Source organism: Ochotona princeps, chromosome 14 (genome assembly GCF_030435755.1).
Source record: "Ochotona princeps isolate mOchPri1 chromosome 14, mOchPri1.hap1, whole genome shotgun sequence".
NCBI lineage: Eukaryota > Metazoa > Chordata > Mammalia > Lagomorpha > Ochotonidae > Ochotona > Ochotona princeps.
In genome coordinates, this window is record NC_080845.1 from 15665077 (window position 1) to 15681703 (window position 16627).

Consider the following 16627-nt stretch of genomic DNA (forward strand, 5'->3'; position numbering starts at 1 on the left):
TTTCTCACTAATGTCACCCTGTAGCCCTGCCACTAGTTATTAGGATTTTCATCACATAGAAAAAGAAGTAAAGCAAACTTGCCCAAGGGCCTAAGGTTACAGCCAAGACACATTCCTAATTCTGTCCTGTTTCAGCACCGAACCACTTCCTCCATGTCTGCCATCTCTTTGGGTTTCCAGAAGTTTAACAGTGGTCAGAATTGCTTCTTTAAGAATGCAGGTTTCTTTGACTCCATTTTATATTAGCACTAAAGTATATAAAGAATTAATATTAGCAAACTTCAAGCACAGGAGATATAAAAGCAATATTCACTGTAATTGTGTTGATTCCAACAGTAACAGGTACTAACAAGTTTGTTCTTTGTTTTCATTTACTTCTAGAAGATAAATTTTTAAAAGATCAAGGACGACTGATTTGGATTCTGTCCTGTGCTTCAGATTCTATAATTCTACTCCAGTGAGACGCCCTAAAAATCTTAAAACTCTAGCAACCCCCACCTCTGCCATGGGGGCTGTGACTTGGCTGTTTCCAGGCATTTTCCTGGCTTTGTTTGTCCTATCTACTGAAGGCGGTGTACTCAAAAGAATCATCCGGCACAAGCGACAGAGTGGAGTGAACGTTACCCTGCCAGAAGAGAATCACCCAGTGGTGTTTAACCATGTCTACAATATCAAGCTGCCCATGGGCTCCCAATGTTCAGTGGATCTAGAATCAGCCAGTGGCGAGAAAGACCTCGCTCCAGCACCTGAGCCCAGTGAAAGCTTCCAGGAACATACAGTAAATGGGGAAAACCAAATTGTCTTCACACATCGCATCAACATCCCGCGCAGGGCCTGTGGCTGTGCCGCAGCTCCTGATGTCAAGGAGCTCCTCAACAGGCTGGAGGAGCTGGAAAGCCTGGTGTCCTCCCTGAGGGAGCAGTGCACCATGGGAGTCGGCTGCTGTCCCCAGGCTGCTGAAGGTACAAGCTGGTGGTTGATCTGGTCCCTCACTGTGTGATGGGGAGACATGATGAGCATGGCCAGATACACCAGTTGCTTCCAAATTGGGTTTCCTGGGAAATTAGCCTTATCAGGCGTTCATTACAAAGAGATTTTATGATTAAATAAGAATCACCTCTCTCCTGTTCTTGGAGAAGTTATGGTAGAAAATGTTGCTCGGGGGATATTTAGGTCTTTGAAAACCACTGCCTTAAAAAAAAAAAAAGGTTGTTTCATTCTAACTCGCAGAAATTTATTTAACCATGAATTCTAACCCAATCTCTACCCCAAACCCTATAAATTTACAATGAAATTCATGTCCTAAATGGCATTCTTAAAAAGCTATTGTTAAAATCTCATGATCATTTCATTGTACAAATAGGAAAGCTGACAAGGGGACCCTCAAAGGTCCTTTGCATAGCTGGACTTAAGTCACAATATTCCACATCTCAGCATTCTTCCAAATGTTCAACATTGTATGAGATGATGCAGACTGTGTGGGCATTAAAAAAAAACTGTCCCAGTTTAATGGCTTGATGATTATGATGATAATAGTGAATTAAGCATCGCACACTGCAATTATTATTTCATTTACTCTTCCCAGCAACCATTTGAATAAGACTGAAAACCGCTTCTATAGATCTAACAATTGAGACCCAAAGAAACTGAACTATTGCCACAAGAAGGCACGGCACATAGTAAGGGATAGAGGCTTTGAATGTGTTCCTATGTTTTCAGAGTCTACACTATGCCACTAGTATTTTATCAACTGTAAGAACTTTGTCTGCTTTCCAGTTGCATCTTTAAATCCATTCCATAAGGTTAATAGAACTACAGGCATTTTGACAGCTTTAAATCACAGATAAAAAAATCTCTATTTTGCTACTCAAAAAAGTTTATCAGGAGATACTTTGGTAATTATTTCAATAACCAACTTAATCACTAAGCATGGAATATGCATGAGGACAAACTGCAGGTTTCTAAGAATCACATGTCGTCAGCAGCCACCAGAGTGGACATAGATTCTAACTACCCACATCTGTCATAATGCAGATAAATGTATTAACACAGAGTGTATCCAGGTGCAGAGAATGTAGAAGCAAGCTGTATTTCTTCTCTGTGGCCTCCTTGAAGATTATGCCACTATTCTTGCAAGTTGGTCCAAGACACTGTTTAGTCAGATCAGCTCTGACTCTGAATTTTCAGATCAGCCCAGCATGTCAGCCTTTAGGAAACTTAGAGGAAAACACTGAGGCACATGAGAGTTCTGCAGAAAAAAAAAACTGAAAGATGTCCTGAGCAAGTTAGAAAGTTTTAGTCATTAACTTACACTTGAGTCAACCTACCAAAAAAAAAAAAAAAAAAGGATTTGGAAAAGGAAACAGAAAATTCCAAGTAATACACGAATTAGTTCTTAATGTCTTTATTTATAAATCCCAGTGAACTTGACTCTTGATCCCCCTGACCAACAAGGAAACTGAGCTCCAAAGAGATTAGATTGTGTTATAAGCCATTGAGTCAGAGTAAGCATAAGCCAGTTCCACAGTTATAGAATGAGCATCTGTTAAAGTCCTGTCCTTGACAGGGTACCAGAGGAGCAGAAACCTAGCTGATCACCTTGCATGCCATAACACAGGGACTCATAGTCCTTTGGGTCATGGGACTCCTTGAAAATGCAATTCATACTATGAAGCTTCTGCTCATAGCTAAACACACACACACACACACACACACACACACACACACACACCTTTGCACTCAAGCATACAATTTCAAAGAATCCAGGTTAAGAACTCCTACCTGTTGTTGGATATGAATCCATCAGATTACATACACTAAGATGTTGATTTTCAATGCAGGACGTGCCTGAATTTGGGTCTGAGTTTTGTGGATAGACACCAAAAAAAATTGCCACTTGAATTCAGCTAAGAGCCTTTGTTCTCTTCATTGCAGGCCGCCTGGACACCAGGCCCTTCTGCAGTGGCCGGGGCAACTTCAGCACTGAAGGATGTGGTTGTATTTGTGAACCTGGCTGGAAAGGACCCAATTGTTCTGAGCCTGAATGCCCAAATAACTGCCATCTTCAAGGCCAGTGCCTCGACGGACAATGTGTCTGTGATGAGGGCTTCACTGGCGAGGACTGCAGTCAGCTGGCTTGTCCCAGTGACTGCAATGACCAAGGTCGGTGTGTGAATGGGGTCTGCATCTGTTTTGAAGGCTACACTGGCACTGACTGCAGCCAGGAGATCTGCCCAGTGCCCTGCAGCAAGGAGCACGGCACATGCATAGATGGCCGGTGTGTATGCCAGGATGGCTTTGCTGGTGAAGACTGCAATGAGCCCCTGTGCCTCAACAACTGCTACAACCGAGGGCGGTGTGTGGAGAATGAGTGCGTGTGTAATGAGGGCTTTACAGGTGAAGACTGTAGTGAGCTCATCTGCCCCAATGACTGCTTTGACCGGGGCCGCTGTGTCAATGGCACCTGCTACTGTGAAGAAGGCTTCACTGGCGAAGACTGTGGCAAACTCACCTGTCCAAATGACTGCCATAACCAGGGCCGCTGTGAGGAAGGGCAGTGTGTGTGTGATGATGGTTTTGCAGGTGCAGACTGCAGTGAGAAGAGATGCCCTGCTGATTGTCACCACCATGGCCGCTGCCTCAATGGGCAATGTGAGTGTGATGATGGGTTCACAGGCGCAGACTGTGGTGAACTCCAATGTCCTAACAGCTGCAGTGGCCGTGGCCGCTGTGTCAATGGGCAGTGTGTGTGTGATGAAGGCTACACCGGGGAGGACTGCAGCCAGCAGCGGTGTCCCAGTGATTGTCACAACCGGGGCCGCTGTGTGCAAGGCAAGTGCATATGTGAGCTGGGCTTCAAAGGCTATGATTGCAGTGATATGAGCTGCCCCAATGACTGTCACCAGCATGGGCGCTGTGTAAATGGCATGTGCGTCTGTGACGATGACTACACGGGAGAAGACTGCCGTGATCGCCGCTGCCCCAGGGACTGCAGCCACCGGGGCCGCTGTGTGGAGGGGCAGTGTGTGTGTGAGGACGGCTTCACTGGCCCCGACTGTGCAGAACTCTCCTGCCTGAATGACTGCCATGGCCAGGGACGCTGTGTGAATGGGCAATGCGTGTGCTATGAAGGTTTCACGGGCAAAGACTGCAAGGAACGAAGGTGTCCCAATGACTGTCATGGTCAGGGCCATTGTGAGGATGGCCACTGCATCTGCCATGAGGGCTTCACGGGTGTGGATTGTGGGCAGCGTTCCTGCCCCCGTGACTGCAGTAACTTGGGCCAGTGTGTCTCCGGCAGGTGCATCTGCAACGAGGGCTACACCGGAGAAGATTGCTCAGAGGGTGAGTGTCCCTGTGCAAATTAGCATGATGATGGCTGCAGTGACGTGTCTACCTGGTGTGAGCTGCAGAGTTATGTTTATCTATCATACAGACTCTTTCAATATCTTAATATATTAGGTTAAATACACACATCTTAACTCTTGGAGGGAGACCTATTAATTCACTGTGACAGAGTTTCCTGGTGAAGAGGCTCAGAAGGATTGTGTCTTTGTCTCAGTGACACATAACTAATGCATCATAGACCTAGTGTTTGCACATGCCAACCTTGAATTTCACATCAAAGTGCCCCAAGGTAGTAGATGAAGTAAAACTTTGTTTTTGCCCAACACTCACCTCCTTTCCTATTTGTTACTGACACTGAATTAATAGCAAATGAAATTCTTCTGTTTGGATGGAAGCAAACGCTCAACTACATTGAATCAACAGTGACATTACATAAAGCAAACTGATTTAAATGTGCACTCAGCTAAAGACTAAATTGTGATCACCTACAAGGTAAACCTGTCTCTGAAACTGTCTTCACATTATCATCTTAGCTCAAGCAATGAGAGCAGTATACCACGGGCATGGCACAGAATGCGTGTTCAAAAAACATGCTTGAAAGGAAAGCACAACACAGATGGTGACAGTTGGATTTGCTGAGTGCCACCTTCTTTCTTCATGCTATTTGACGTTATCTGGAGAATGTCTAACATTGACAGGCAGGAATAAAAAGATGCCTCTGTGTTTAAGATGGCACAGGAAAAAACAAACACTAGGCTGGCAGGGAGGAGCAGCAAGCTCCCAGACTTGATGAGGCATGCAAACTTGGGCAAGTCCCTTTGCTTTTCTTGTATCCAGAAAACAAATGTTAAACCAGATGAACCTAAAAATGCCCTGCCCGGGCTAATGATGTATTACTCACAGTCCAGAGTGGGGAGCCAGGCCCTGACAGCACTTCACACGTCAGTATAAAGTGAGGCCTAACAAGAGGTTAAGTTAGAGGAGCCGCGGCAAAGATCACTGGGGTCACACCCTTGAACTGGAACTTCAGCATGAAGGTCATGAACAAATGGATGACCAACACAGCAGCTAAATATGGGCCACAGAGTGGCATCCTTGGGGGTTTCTATAATTTGGAGACAATGAAAATTGTGTGTCCAAGGGGGGAACTTCAGATTTTTGTTGCTGACAGTAGAAAAGATACATCAAGGCGGCGAAAAGGTATGATATTGACTCCAGTGCTCTTTCTTATTCTTGCCAGTATCCCCTCCTAAAGACCTCATTGTCACAGAAGTGACAGAAGAAACTGTCAACCTGGCCTGGGACAACGAGATGCGGGTCACAGAATACCTCATCATGTACACACCCACACAAGCAGATGGCTTGGAAATGCAGTTCCGTGTGCCCGGGGACCAGACGTCCACCACCATCCAGGAGTTGGAGCCCGGTGTGGAGTACTTCATCCGTGTCTTTGCCATTCTGGAGAACAAGAGGAGCGTTCCAGTCAGTGCCAGGGTGGCCACCTGTGAGTCAGTGGTTCTCCTTGGAGACACTTCACCTGTCCCACTGTGCTACCTTCCCTTTAAGTCACCACCTCACCTTCACCCCACAGTTCTCTAATTGTCGTGGGATGATTATGTCTGTTTAGATTCTCAACCTGCGTAAGCCCATCAAATGTTTCTTATAGAAATGCCTCATTCCCACCAGTTCTTTCCTTGTTTCCCTTATGGCGTTCCTATACCGCAGGTAACAATTATCTGCCATGGAAAAAAATCTTTTAACCACTGTTTATAGTAATTCATTTAACACAATCCAGTAAGGAGTTTTTCTTCAACCCATTTTATTGATGAGGAAGGTGAGATTTTGAATAGATAAGTGCCTCAACCCAATTCATAAAGTTCATGTATACAGAGACAAGATTTGAATCTTAGCAGCCCTGGCTGAGGCATGCTGTTTGTTTCTATGGAACTTGTACTAATTTTTTTAAGTAGAAATGTTAAGTTTCAAGTTGTTCTCTTAAAGAGTAATGCAATCTTCATTATCTACAGATTTGAAAAGTAAGCTGTGGCTAGACACTGGCTCTGTCGTTGATTGAATGTATATTGTGTATCAGGAAACAGGCTCTGCAGCCTGCGTGCAATGTGTCACTCAGAACTCAAGGCATTCCCAGAGGACAGGAATATTTACCTCGTCCAAGGGGAAGAAACCAAGATTGAGGTCATTCTATCCAACTTTCCCAAGAGCACAATGCTTTTCATCATGTAACTCAGATTCCAGCCTGTCTGTCAAACACTGTGTTTTAATCAGGTTCATTCATAATGGTAGTTTTACTGCCTCACAGTAGAAGAAAAATCCGTAAGATTTTTTAAAACAGATTCCAGCTCTAGGCTTCAGCACCTGACTGTAACATCCAATCTGGCATCATGGCTGTGTGGCCCCCACCAGACATCCATCCCATCCTTATATTGTTTGTCTTGTTCCTTATAGACTTGCCTGCTCCTGAAGGCCTAAGATTCAAGTCTGTCAAGGAGACATCTGTGGAAGTGGAATGGGACCCTCTAGACATTGCTTTTGAAACATGGGAAATTATCTTCCGGAACATGGCAAGTAGCACTAAGAAGCTAGTAGAACTAACCTCTGGAAAATAATACAGGATGCTGTAGACTTTGATACTTGATTTCTTTACATCTTGTATGTCTGCATCTATATTTTGAATCGCGTTGGTTTTTCCTTAACTTCATCTCAGTAAGTACAGTGTGGAGAGCTGAGATAAACATAACTAGGGTTCAGTTACTCCTTCTACTCTTGCAAATCTACTCATAGGCAAAGAAGAGAAGAAATGGTATCTCTCTCGCTCAAAATGTCTCCAGGCATATCTTGCCCCACATCATATAATAAGTGATGGAGAAGGGATTTGAACCCTGAGATTTTGCCAGAATTCTGCTCTTAACCCCTGCACTGTGAGCAGAGTTTGAGCACCCCTTTTCTGCAGGTGTTGAAGCACAAGTGAGACATAGAAAATAGTTTCTGAATTTAAGCCTGGGCTCTGTTACCAACACTCCACATGACCATGAAACAGTCTCCCTGCTGTTCGGATATTACCAAAGGAGGGCTGACCTGGGCTTTGGAATTCCCTGGACTCTCACATTGTGTTGCTTGATTTGCACTTCAAAAAGAGGTTTATGAGAAAGCAAAGCAAACTTGAGGAGCATGCTTACTAGGTCTGTATCCTCGGCAGCTGACATCTTGATCTGCATATTATGTGCCCAATGAAAAATAAAATGAAAGAGTCAAAGAGGAACAGATAAGTATAGACTGTCATGTGAGTGAAGGGGCTGGCACCTCCTCTAAGTATCACTATCATGCCTGTATCTTGCAGAATAAAGAAGATGAGGAAGAAATCACCAAAAGCCTTAGGAGACCAGAGACCTCTTACCGGCAAACAGGTTTAGCTCCCGGGCAAGACTATGAGATTTCTCTGCACATCGTGAAAAACAATACCCGGGGACCTGGCCTGAAGAGGGTAACCACTACCCGTGAGTATCAGTAAAATCTCCACACTCCACAGCACCCTTGGTTGACAAAGTGTTCTGTGGCATATCATCTATATCAATTAGCTGTAGTTGATTCTCAAGTTTGGGATTGGAGCTGGGCTCCATGCAGCAATGTGTCTGTTCTTGACTGTGTTAACTCCTGAATCTGAGTGGGACTGGGGCCAGTTGGCTTAGTATAGCAAAGGCAAGATTGGTTCTTCCTGTTTTACATGGTCAACCTTTGCCCAGGATGCTAGCCTGGGCCTGTTCACAAGGCTACCAAGCAGGATGAAAACTGGCATTCCATCACTTCCATCAAAGTACATCCCAAAGCCTTCACAGACATGAGGAGTGGAGAAACAGCCATCTCTTGATGAGAGGAGTTTCAAAATCACAAGGGACACGAAGACATTAAGATAAATAATTGAGGTCACTGCAAACTATCTCACATCATCTAATTTAATCCTCGATTAGAGCCATGCCAAACACAGGACAAAAATTAATGCTATTATATTTCGAGAGTAGAAACTAAGATTTAGAGAAGTTAAATCACCTTAACATCATTTAACTAATACTATCAGAGCCACAAGTTTAAGCCAAGGTTGATTTATAACTCTTACCCCCTTATCACTAGCATTTAGTCTCTGGTTTACACAGAATATTGATTGCATATCTTCAACAAAACCTAAATAAAAATTCACAAAAAGGGCAAGATATGGGTAAAGATGTGGCTTATGATGCTCTACATCTCATATTTGAATGCCTGAATCTGCTGATCCCAGAATCCTACTAATGCCTCCTGGGAAGCATCAGGTTGTTATTTAAGTAGCTGAGTCCATGCCATCGATGCAGGAGACCTGGTTGCATTCCAGGTCCCCAGCTTTGGCCTGCTCCAGACCTGGCTATCATGAGCATTTGAGAATTGAACCAGCAAATGAGAAGGTCTCAATCTTTGTTTTTGTCTCTGTCTCTTTTCTTTTTCTTTACCTTCCTCCTCTTACTCATTCCATCACTTCCTTTTGCCTGCCTCCATCCTCCCATTACATATACATTGAATATGTTTACAATTGTATTCATTACTAATCATATCAAATATTCTTGGAGTAGGATTGGGCATTATTAAGACCATTTGGTGGGCAAAAATTCTGAATTTGGAACTCTTCTACCAGAAAGCAAACTTAAAAAAAAAACTTTCGCATTAACATTCAGGAAAACTTCTGTTTATTTCAAGATAGCATATGGGATAACTCTTTAAGAAATTAATTCTTCTTGGCAGGGCACTGTCGGAAAAGTTAAATCTGTTGACTCATGACACCAAAAAAAAAAAACTTACATTTAAACATTTGCACACTTTGTCTAAATCAGAGCCAATTCATAGAATCATCTCCTTCATAAGCAAGTGTTTTCCACCGTCCTGACAACATCTCTCTGCTGTAGGTAATAGACAGGTAGCAACAGGAAAAATCATTAGATCACCAAAAAGGCACAGGAATGATCAAGCACATTGGAGTCAGCACAATGAAAATACAAAGGATGTTTCTTTCTAGCCTAAATTTAAGGATTGGCTGTTTTCTTTTCTTCTTATTGCAGGACAAACACCCCAACATTTGAAGTCTTATGATCATAAATACCAACAAGAGGGGGCAGATATTTACCTTTCCATTGTGTTGGCACACCTGGGCTTTTTCCAGATTTAAAGGCCATAGGCTTCTGGTGCCAAACATGTGTAACCCTCCCTTTCTCTGACATCTGCATCAAGGTTGAGCTATAACTATGATTGACACATGAGGATTTTTAAAGATAAATTAACATATGAGCGCAAAAGTGTGATACGTTTGGATTCAAGGAGTCCTGAATTGGAGTCCCCTCCTCACCGTTTACTATCACCTTGGAAAAGTCTGCTTCTTTATGTTTTAGGTCTAACATCTGAAAGATGGGTTTACAGCTTTAGCTTTTTAAAACTGTCTCCAGAATTAAGACATAAATACCAAACATATGATATAAGCACAGAACTATGTTAGTCTTCATTACTGAGGAGCTCAAAATCAGTGTCTTTGGCTGAATCTTCTTAATGAAAGGGGAACTAAGGAAGGTAGTAGGAATACTTTGGGTGCCTACTGGCAGCTGTAAAGGATGGGCACGTTCATTGTCAACTTGAAGCAGCATTATCACTGTGCATTGTGAGTTAATTATCATTGATGTACTAACACGTAGATTTCAAAAATAAACTCTGTAGCTGCCTCATAATCAACAATGAATTATTTCTCATTCTCTGAATAAAACCAAATGTCTTTCATGTGATATTGTCTATTCAAACAATGGCAGAAACATGAACTTAACTATTTTAAAATGTAGAAGAAGGGAGTGTTTATACTTAGAATTAATGCTTGGTATGTATACATAGTATGTTCCTGCTTTGATACTGGAGATTAAACAAGGTCCAAGATCCACTGTTGGAATGAATGACTAACCCCATCTAAACTGATTCACACTGTAAATAAATCCATCAGAGAGCAAGGAGAAAAGAGAGACAATGAAATGTTCTTTCAGGATGGACCATTGCAGCCATAGGAAGCCAGTGTGTGTTTGCCTATTGCAGAAGGCTAGAAAAGGTGGTCAGGAGGTGGCATGCATGAGGTATTTTGAAGGGTGCATGCAAGATGTTAAGTGGGAGAAGGGTTGGTATCAGGGAGAAAAAACAAAAGATGAGCTTGTACAAAAACCAGGATATTCCCAGGCTCTGAGGAGCAGGCTGTCAGTGAAGGAAGGAAGTAACAAAGGACGGCAAGAGAAGCATACAAAGACAGGCAAGGCTTGGGGTGGCAACGAATTCTCATCAACAATAGCCTTCCGTGCAACTATCCAAGCAATCTACTGCCTCGCATATATACCCAACACTTCTGATAGAAAATTCATCCATCAAGTCAATTGTTGATCAAGTAAGTAGCCCTCTGTGTTCCCACCATGTAAGAATAGAAACAATAATAACATTCACAAGGGAAGGATGTCCCAGGCTCTGTGCTAGCTACAGCACAAGTCTTGTCTGCACTAGTATTTGAAACAAGGTAGAAATCATAAAGGCAGCCATCACTGTCACCACGTATAACGTCTCAAAGAGGAAACTGGGATTCAGAAAGGTAAAATAAGATCAAACTGTCAGCATCTTATCTACCTGAAGCAAGGTCCCTTCTCTGCACAGTTCTTGACATTGCCCCTGTCTCTGTGTCTTCTGCCCGACACAGGCTTGGATGCACCCAGTCAGATTGAGGTGAAAGATGTCACAGACACCACAGCTCTGGTTACATGGTTTAAGCCTCTGGCTGAGATCGACAACATTGAACTCTCCTATGGCGTCAAAGGCGTGCCAGGCGACCAGACCGTTATCGAGCTCACACACGATGAGAACCAGTACTCCATCGGGAATCTGAAGCCTGACACCGAATACGAGGTGTCTCTCATCTCTCGCAGGGGTGACATGTCTAGCAACCCGGCCAAAGAGACCTTCACAACAGGTAACAGGCTTTCCCCTGCTAACAGGTGCAGGAAACAAAGGATTGCAACATTTCCATTTGCCTCCATGTAGGGTGTTGCCTAGGCTCAGTTGATGAAGAGAAGTGGAGGGAAGAATTTCCACTCTTTAAATTTCACTTTGAAATACTGTAACAATTATTTACTTTTCAAAGAAAGAAAAATGTCCCCAAATAATATTTCAAAGTACTTTTCTTTGCATACACATGCATGAGTCCCTCAGAAGGCTCATGGAAAAAAGTTAAAGATTTGGCCTAGCATTTAAGAGAACCCACATCCTATATCCAAGTGCCTGGGTTCATTTTTCTGCTGCACTGCCAATTTTAGCTTCCTGTCAGGGCGTACCATAGGAGGCAGCAGGTGGTGGTTCAAACAGCTGGACTCTTTCTACAGCTATGGGAGACTTGAATTGAGTTCCTGGCTCCTGGTCAGTCATTGCAGGGATCTACGGACCTCTCCCTGTCCACCGTTTTCTCTCTCCCTCTTTCTATATTTTCCCCTCTCTTCAAAATAAACCAAGTACATAAATAATATTTAAGATTGATTTATTTTTAAAAAGTGACAAACAGATAGAGAGACATAAAGAGATCTCCCACTCATTGGTTTGGATCCCGCATTCTCAAATGGCCAAAATGGCCAGGGTTGTGTGAGGCTAAAACCAGGATCCAGGAACACCGTTTGGGTTTTCCGCAGGGGTGGCAGGGGCCCAAGTATGTAGACCCTCCTCTGCTGCTTTCCCAGGCACTTTAGCAGGGACTGGGCTCCGAAACAGAGTAATCAGTGCTCCAATACAGGATGCAGATGTCACTAGGAGTGGCTTAACTCACTAAGTCACAATGTCAGACCCGAAATAAAGCATTGTATTTGATACAAAAAATTTTGAAATATATAAATAGTTTTCCTGATAATATGCATTTTTGTGAACTTTCTGAATACCTTCATAGATATTTGTTTGATGTTATCAGACAAAAATTCTGATTAAATTTCAGATAAACAAAATAAAATGTTAAATATATAAAAATGAACAGTAAAGCAATTATCTCAGCTCTTAGCTCTTGGTATTACTTCAAAAGTATCAAGGTATTAATCCTTTACTGAACAAATAATTTTTTAAGTGCTCAGTAAGCATTGTGCGAGTTATTAGAAGCTGAAGCAAGAAGGCACAAAAGACCAATTCTCACATTGGGATCTTATTTGTAAATTTGCTGTTGTTCTTCAAGCACAAAAACTGAGAAAACCACAAATGACTCAAGAATCTCCCAACTAATGAGAATTTTTAAATATCTGTGCAATCAGGGGTCATCATTGTGCTGCAGGGTATTTAGCAATCACATCCCAACAGCAGAGTGTTGGCTTGAGTTTCAGCTGTTCTACTTCGCATTCACTTCTTACTAATGTGCCTGTGAAAGGAGCGGATGACGATCCAAATGCTTGACCCCTGCTACACCTGTGGGAGACCTAGATGAAGTTCACGGCTCCTGGCTTCAGCCCACCATCACTCAGGCCATTGCAGCCATTTGGAGAATGAGCCCATGTGTGAAGGACCTCTACCTCTCTATCCCTCAGTCTCTCCATCCCTCAATCTCTCCCTCTACCTTTTATGCATTAGCTATGGAGACTGAAAAAGTGGGAGCAGAAGTGATTTTGTCATTTCTGTCTAGTGGCAGGCTTCTTTCATAGCTCCCTGCTCTCTGGGTTTTCAGTGAAAAATATTGTTTCTTCTTTCCAACAGGCCTGGATGCTCCCAGGAACCTCCGACGTGTCTCCCAGACTGACAACAGTATCACCCTGGAATGGAGGAATGTCAAGGCAGCCATCGACAGTTACAGAATTAAGTATGCACCCATCTCGGGAGGTGACCATGCTGAGGCTGATGTCTCAAAGAGCCAACAAGCCACAACCAAAACCACCCTTACAGGTGAGCTCCATTTCCTCCATGCGGCCAGCCCATAGGGCCTCAAAGGATGAACACCTGCTCTCACATGTCCCTGTTTTGCAACCATCTAGAGGGAGAAATGTCTTTCCATAGCAATTCCTCCTTAATCTGCAGCAAGTTAGTTTGTAAAACATTCCAGACACTGAGAAGTTATAGCCTCCAGGGACAAGTTCAAGGCAGATTTCATGAGCCTCTTCAAGCTTCTTCAGCTTCAGGCTGCATCTCAACATGTACATTCTCTCTTAGGTCTGAGGCCAGGCACAGAATATGGGATTGGAGTCTCCGCCGTGAAGGAAGACAAGGAGAGCGATCCAGCGACCATCAATGCAGCCACAGGTAAGGCACATTTTAGATTTCCACATCATGGGGCTGTTGCTTGGCAGACCGACAGGGCTGATGAGGCAGACAATGAGCTAGACGGAAAAAGCAGAAGCTCCAGGAAGAAAATGGCCTGTAAATCTATCCTAGGTGTTTAAATTCAAAAGTCACATCAGCTCAGCCTTTCTACTGCTCTGTAACCAAAACGCATCAGGGTTGGGGGGATTCTCTTTGAAAACATTGAACTTGCATCAAGTAGCTTGAATGGAGCAGAAGCACAGCTCAGTCTTGGCTTTTATCCATAGCATCCTGAAGCTGCTGCCTCTGGATGAGGACAGAGAAGTACTACATACCTTGAAGCCATTGCGTATTTGTTCAAGTGTTATTTCTTTTGTGGAAAATTGGTACTGAAAACAAAATCAAACAAAACTCTTTCCTCACCTGTCCATCAGCCTCCACCTGAGCTCTCCAGGTTACTATGAGCAAGGGAAAGGTTGAGGTGTTAAAGAGGACACAGGTGCTGGTACATCAAGGTTCCACATTACGTGGGCCTGTTGCTGGGGCACCCTCGCCTGTGCTTGGCTTTATTCAGCTTTGGATTCTAAATGATTCGAGATTCCCTTGCAGCTATGACACGTCATACAAATTCCTATTCCCTTTTCTGAGTTTTTTCCAAGGGATAGCATCTTTCATTAATGTATAACAGTGTCACAGCTGGGAAGTGCACTTTGTTCAGATTTTACCAATGCTACTTGCACCAATTAGTGTGTGCGTGTGTGTGTTTAGTTCCATGCAATTTTATCAAAAAATTAGCCATGTGAATTCATTGCTATAGTTAAGATGCAGAACATTCTGCCTCTGGCAGAAAAATCCCCTGTGCTACCCTTCAAAGCTACAGTGGCCTCGTTTCTCCTCTGCCTGGCATTTGCTAATCTGTTCATCTCTGTAACTTTGCCATTTCAAGAATTCTACACTAATGGAATCCTATGCGGAATGGCCCACTCTGGCTACCATAACAAAAACACTCCAGACTTGTGGCTTTCCAACAGAAAAAAAATCAGTTTTTCACAGTTCTAAAGACTGTAAAGTACAAATCAAGAGTCCAGCAAATGTCCTGCCTCATCAGGGCTCCTTCCTGGTTCACAGACAGCTGTGATTGCCCTAAGCCCTCCCTGGGATCTCTTTTCTCGGAGCCCCAGTCCCATTTGTGGGGTCTTCTAAGATCCGCACATCCAAATACCATCACGTTGGTGTTAGGTTTCAGCACATATATTTTGGAATAAAAAAAAATATCCAGGCTATGGCAACACAGTGTGTGAACTGTTAAAACTGTTTTTTTTTTCCTTCAATGTGATTCTTTTGACAACTCCAAGCTGCTTTTTGTGTCAATATTATATTTATATGAAATGCTCTTAGCTAAGTAGTATTTTGTAATATATATATAATTTCATTATTTTAATCTTCCAAAAGTCATGCAGCTTATAGTCATGCATCACCTAAAGACAGGGCTTTGTTCTGAGAAATGCATGGTGGGGTGATTTCACTGTTATGGGACTATTATAGAATGTCCTTAAGCAAAACAGCCCCTCAATATGGCCTCCTGGGGCAAGGTTTAGATGTGTAAGGCTGCTGCCAGCATAGCATAGCACAGTATTCGGTACGTAGAGTACCCTCTACAATAATGATTAAAAGCATGCTGTAGCAAACACTTAAGTAGCTTGGTAGCTTATGACCAATGCCAAATATTATACCTTGAACATAATGCTATTGCTGTACCTTCATGCACCTGGCAGTGTGGTTTGTTTACAGCAAGGTCATTACCACAGACACAGGAAGAGTGTGCTATTCTCTGACCTGTCGACAGCTACAGGGTCACTGATCAATAACAATAATTCAGTTCCATTCCATTCTTATGAGTGCACCATTCCTATATGAATTCCATCGTTGACCAAATGTCATTACCCTATACAAGACTGGAATGAACTAAAAAAGGGGCATTTTAAAAAGGTGGAGACAGCCTGGCACAGTAGCCTAGTGGCTAGAGTCCTTGCCTTGCACATACCGAGATCCCATATGGGCACCCATTCACGCCCCTGTGGCCCTGCTTCCCATCCAGCTGCCTGCTTGTGGCCTAGGAAAGCAGTCAAGGACAGCCCAAACCCTTGGGAAAATATACCTGTGTGGGAGACCTGGAAGAATCTCCATTCTCCTGGCTTTGGATCGACCCAGCTCTGGCTGTCGTGGCCACTGGTGTAAATCAGCAGACAGAAGATCTTCCTCACTGTACTACCCTGCAGCCATACAGTCCCTATGGAGCAGACGTAGGAGTCTAGCCAGGTGAGCTGTCAGTCCCAGAGGCAGCCCTGCCTTATAGCCTAATGAATGTTCATTTCTGTTTTATTCAAAGACTTGGATGCCCCTAAGGATCTTCGCGTTACTGATACCGCAGACAACAGCTTGACCCTGTTCTGGAGGACACCAATGGCCAAGTTCGACCGTTATCGCCTCAACTACAGCTCCCCTACAGGTCAATCAGCAGAAGTGCAGCTCCCAAGAGACACCACTTCCTACCCGCTGAGAGGGCTGCAACCGGGACAGGAATACACCATCCTCCTGACAGCTGAAAAGGGTAGACATAGGAGCAAGCCTGCACGGGTGAAGGCATCTACCGGTGAGTGCACCTGGGTCCCCTCCAAAGCCCCTGGTGTCCCCAAGTGTTGTGGCTCCTGTCAGCCATGTTATCCAAAAGGAAAACTGTGCTACCTTCTTTACCCACAAAGCCTTGAAATGCTACTTGGAAACAAACAGTTGGTTGTCTTCCATGAACATTAATTTTTCTCTTGTCAACTAATTCAGCAAATTTCCCCTTCTGGCAAATAGTGATTTTTTTTCCTAGTACAATTTGAGCACCAAGGTTTGTGTTTTCTGTTTTAACGTTTTTGTGTTTCATAGAAAGTTCTAAATAGTTATTTCTCTTTTTATTCCG

At 43.4% G+C, this 16627-nt stretch overlaps 1 protein-coding gene across 3 annotated transcripts in view; it reads left to right on the plus strand.

Annotated features, from left to right (window-relative positions):
• The window catches only part of TNC (tenascin C), an 81695-nt gene that overhangs the window by 19608 nt on the left and 45460 nt on the right, over window positions 1-16627 (plus strand). For all 3 annotated transcript variants that reach the window (XM_058672448.1, XM_058672449.1, XM_036496684.2), the window contains exons 2-10: window positions 382-962; window positions 2935-4344; window positions 5588-5851; window positions 6814-6929; window positions 7706-7862; window positions 11102-11371; window positions 13120-13305; window positions 13570-13659; window positions 16049-16312. In XM_058672448.1, the coding sequence (XP_058528431.1) occupies window positions 506-962; window positions 2935-4344; window positions 5588-5851; window positions 6814-6929; window positions 7706-7862; window positions 11102-11371; window positions 13120-13305; window positions 13570-13659; window positions 16049-16312 (3214 nt within the window). In that variant the 5' untranslated portion in view covers window positions 382-505. The remainder of the gene's footprint in view (window positions 1-381; window positions 963-2934; window positions 4345-5587; window positions 5852-6813; window positions 6930-7705; window positions 7863-11101; window positions 11372-13119; window positions 13306-13569; window positions 13660-16048; window positions 16313-16627) is intronic.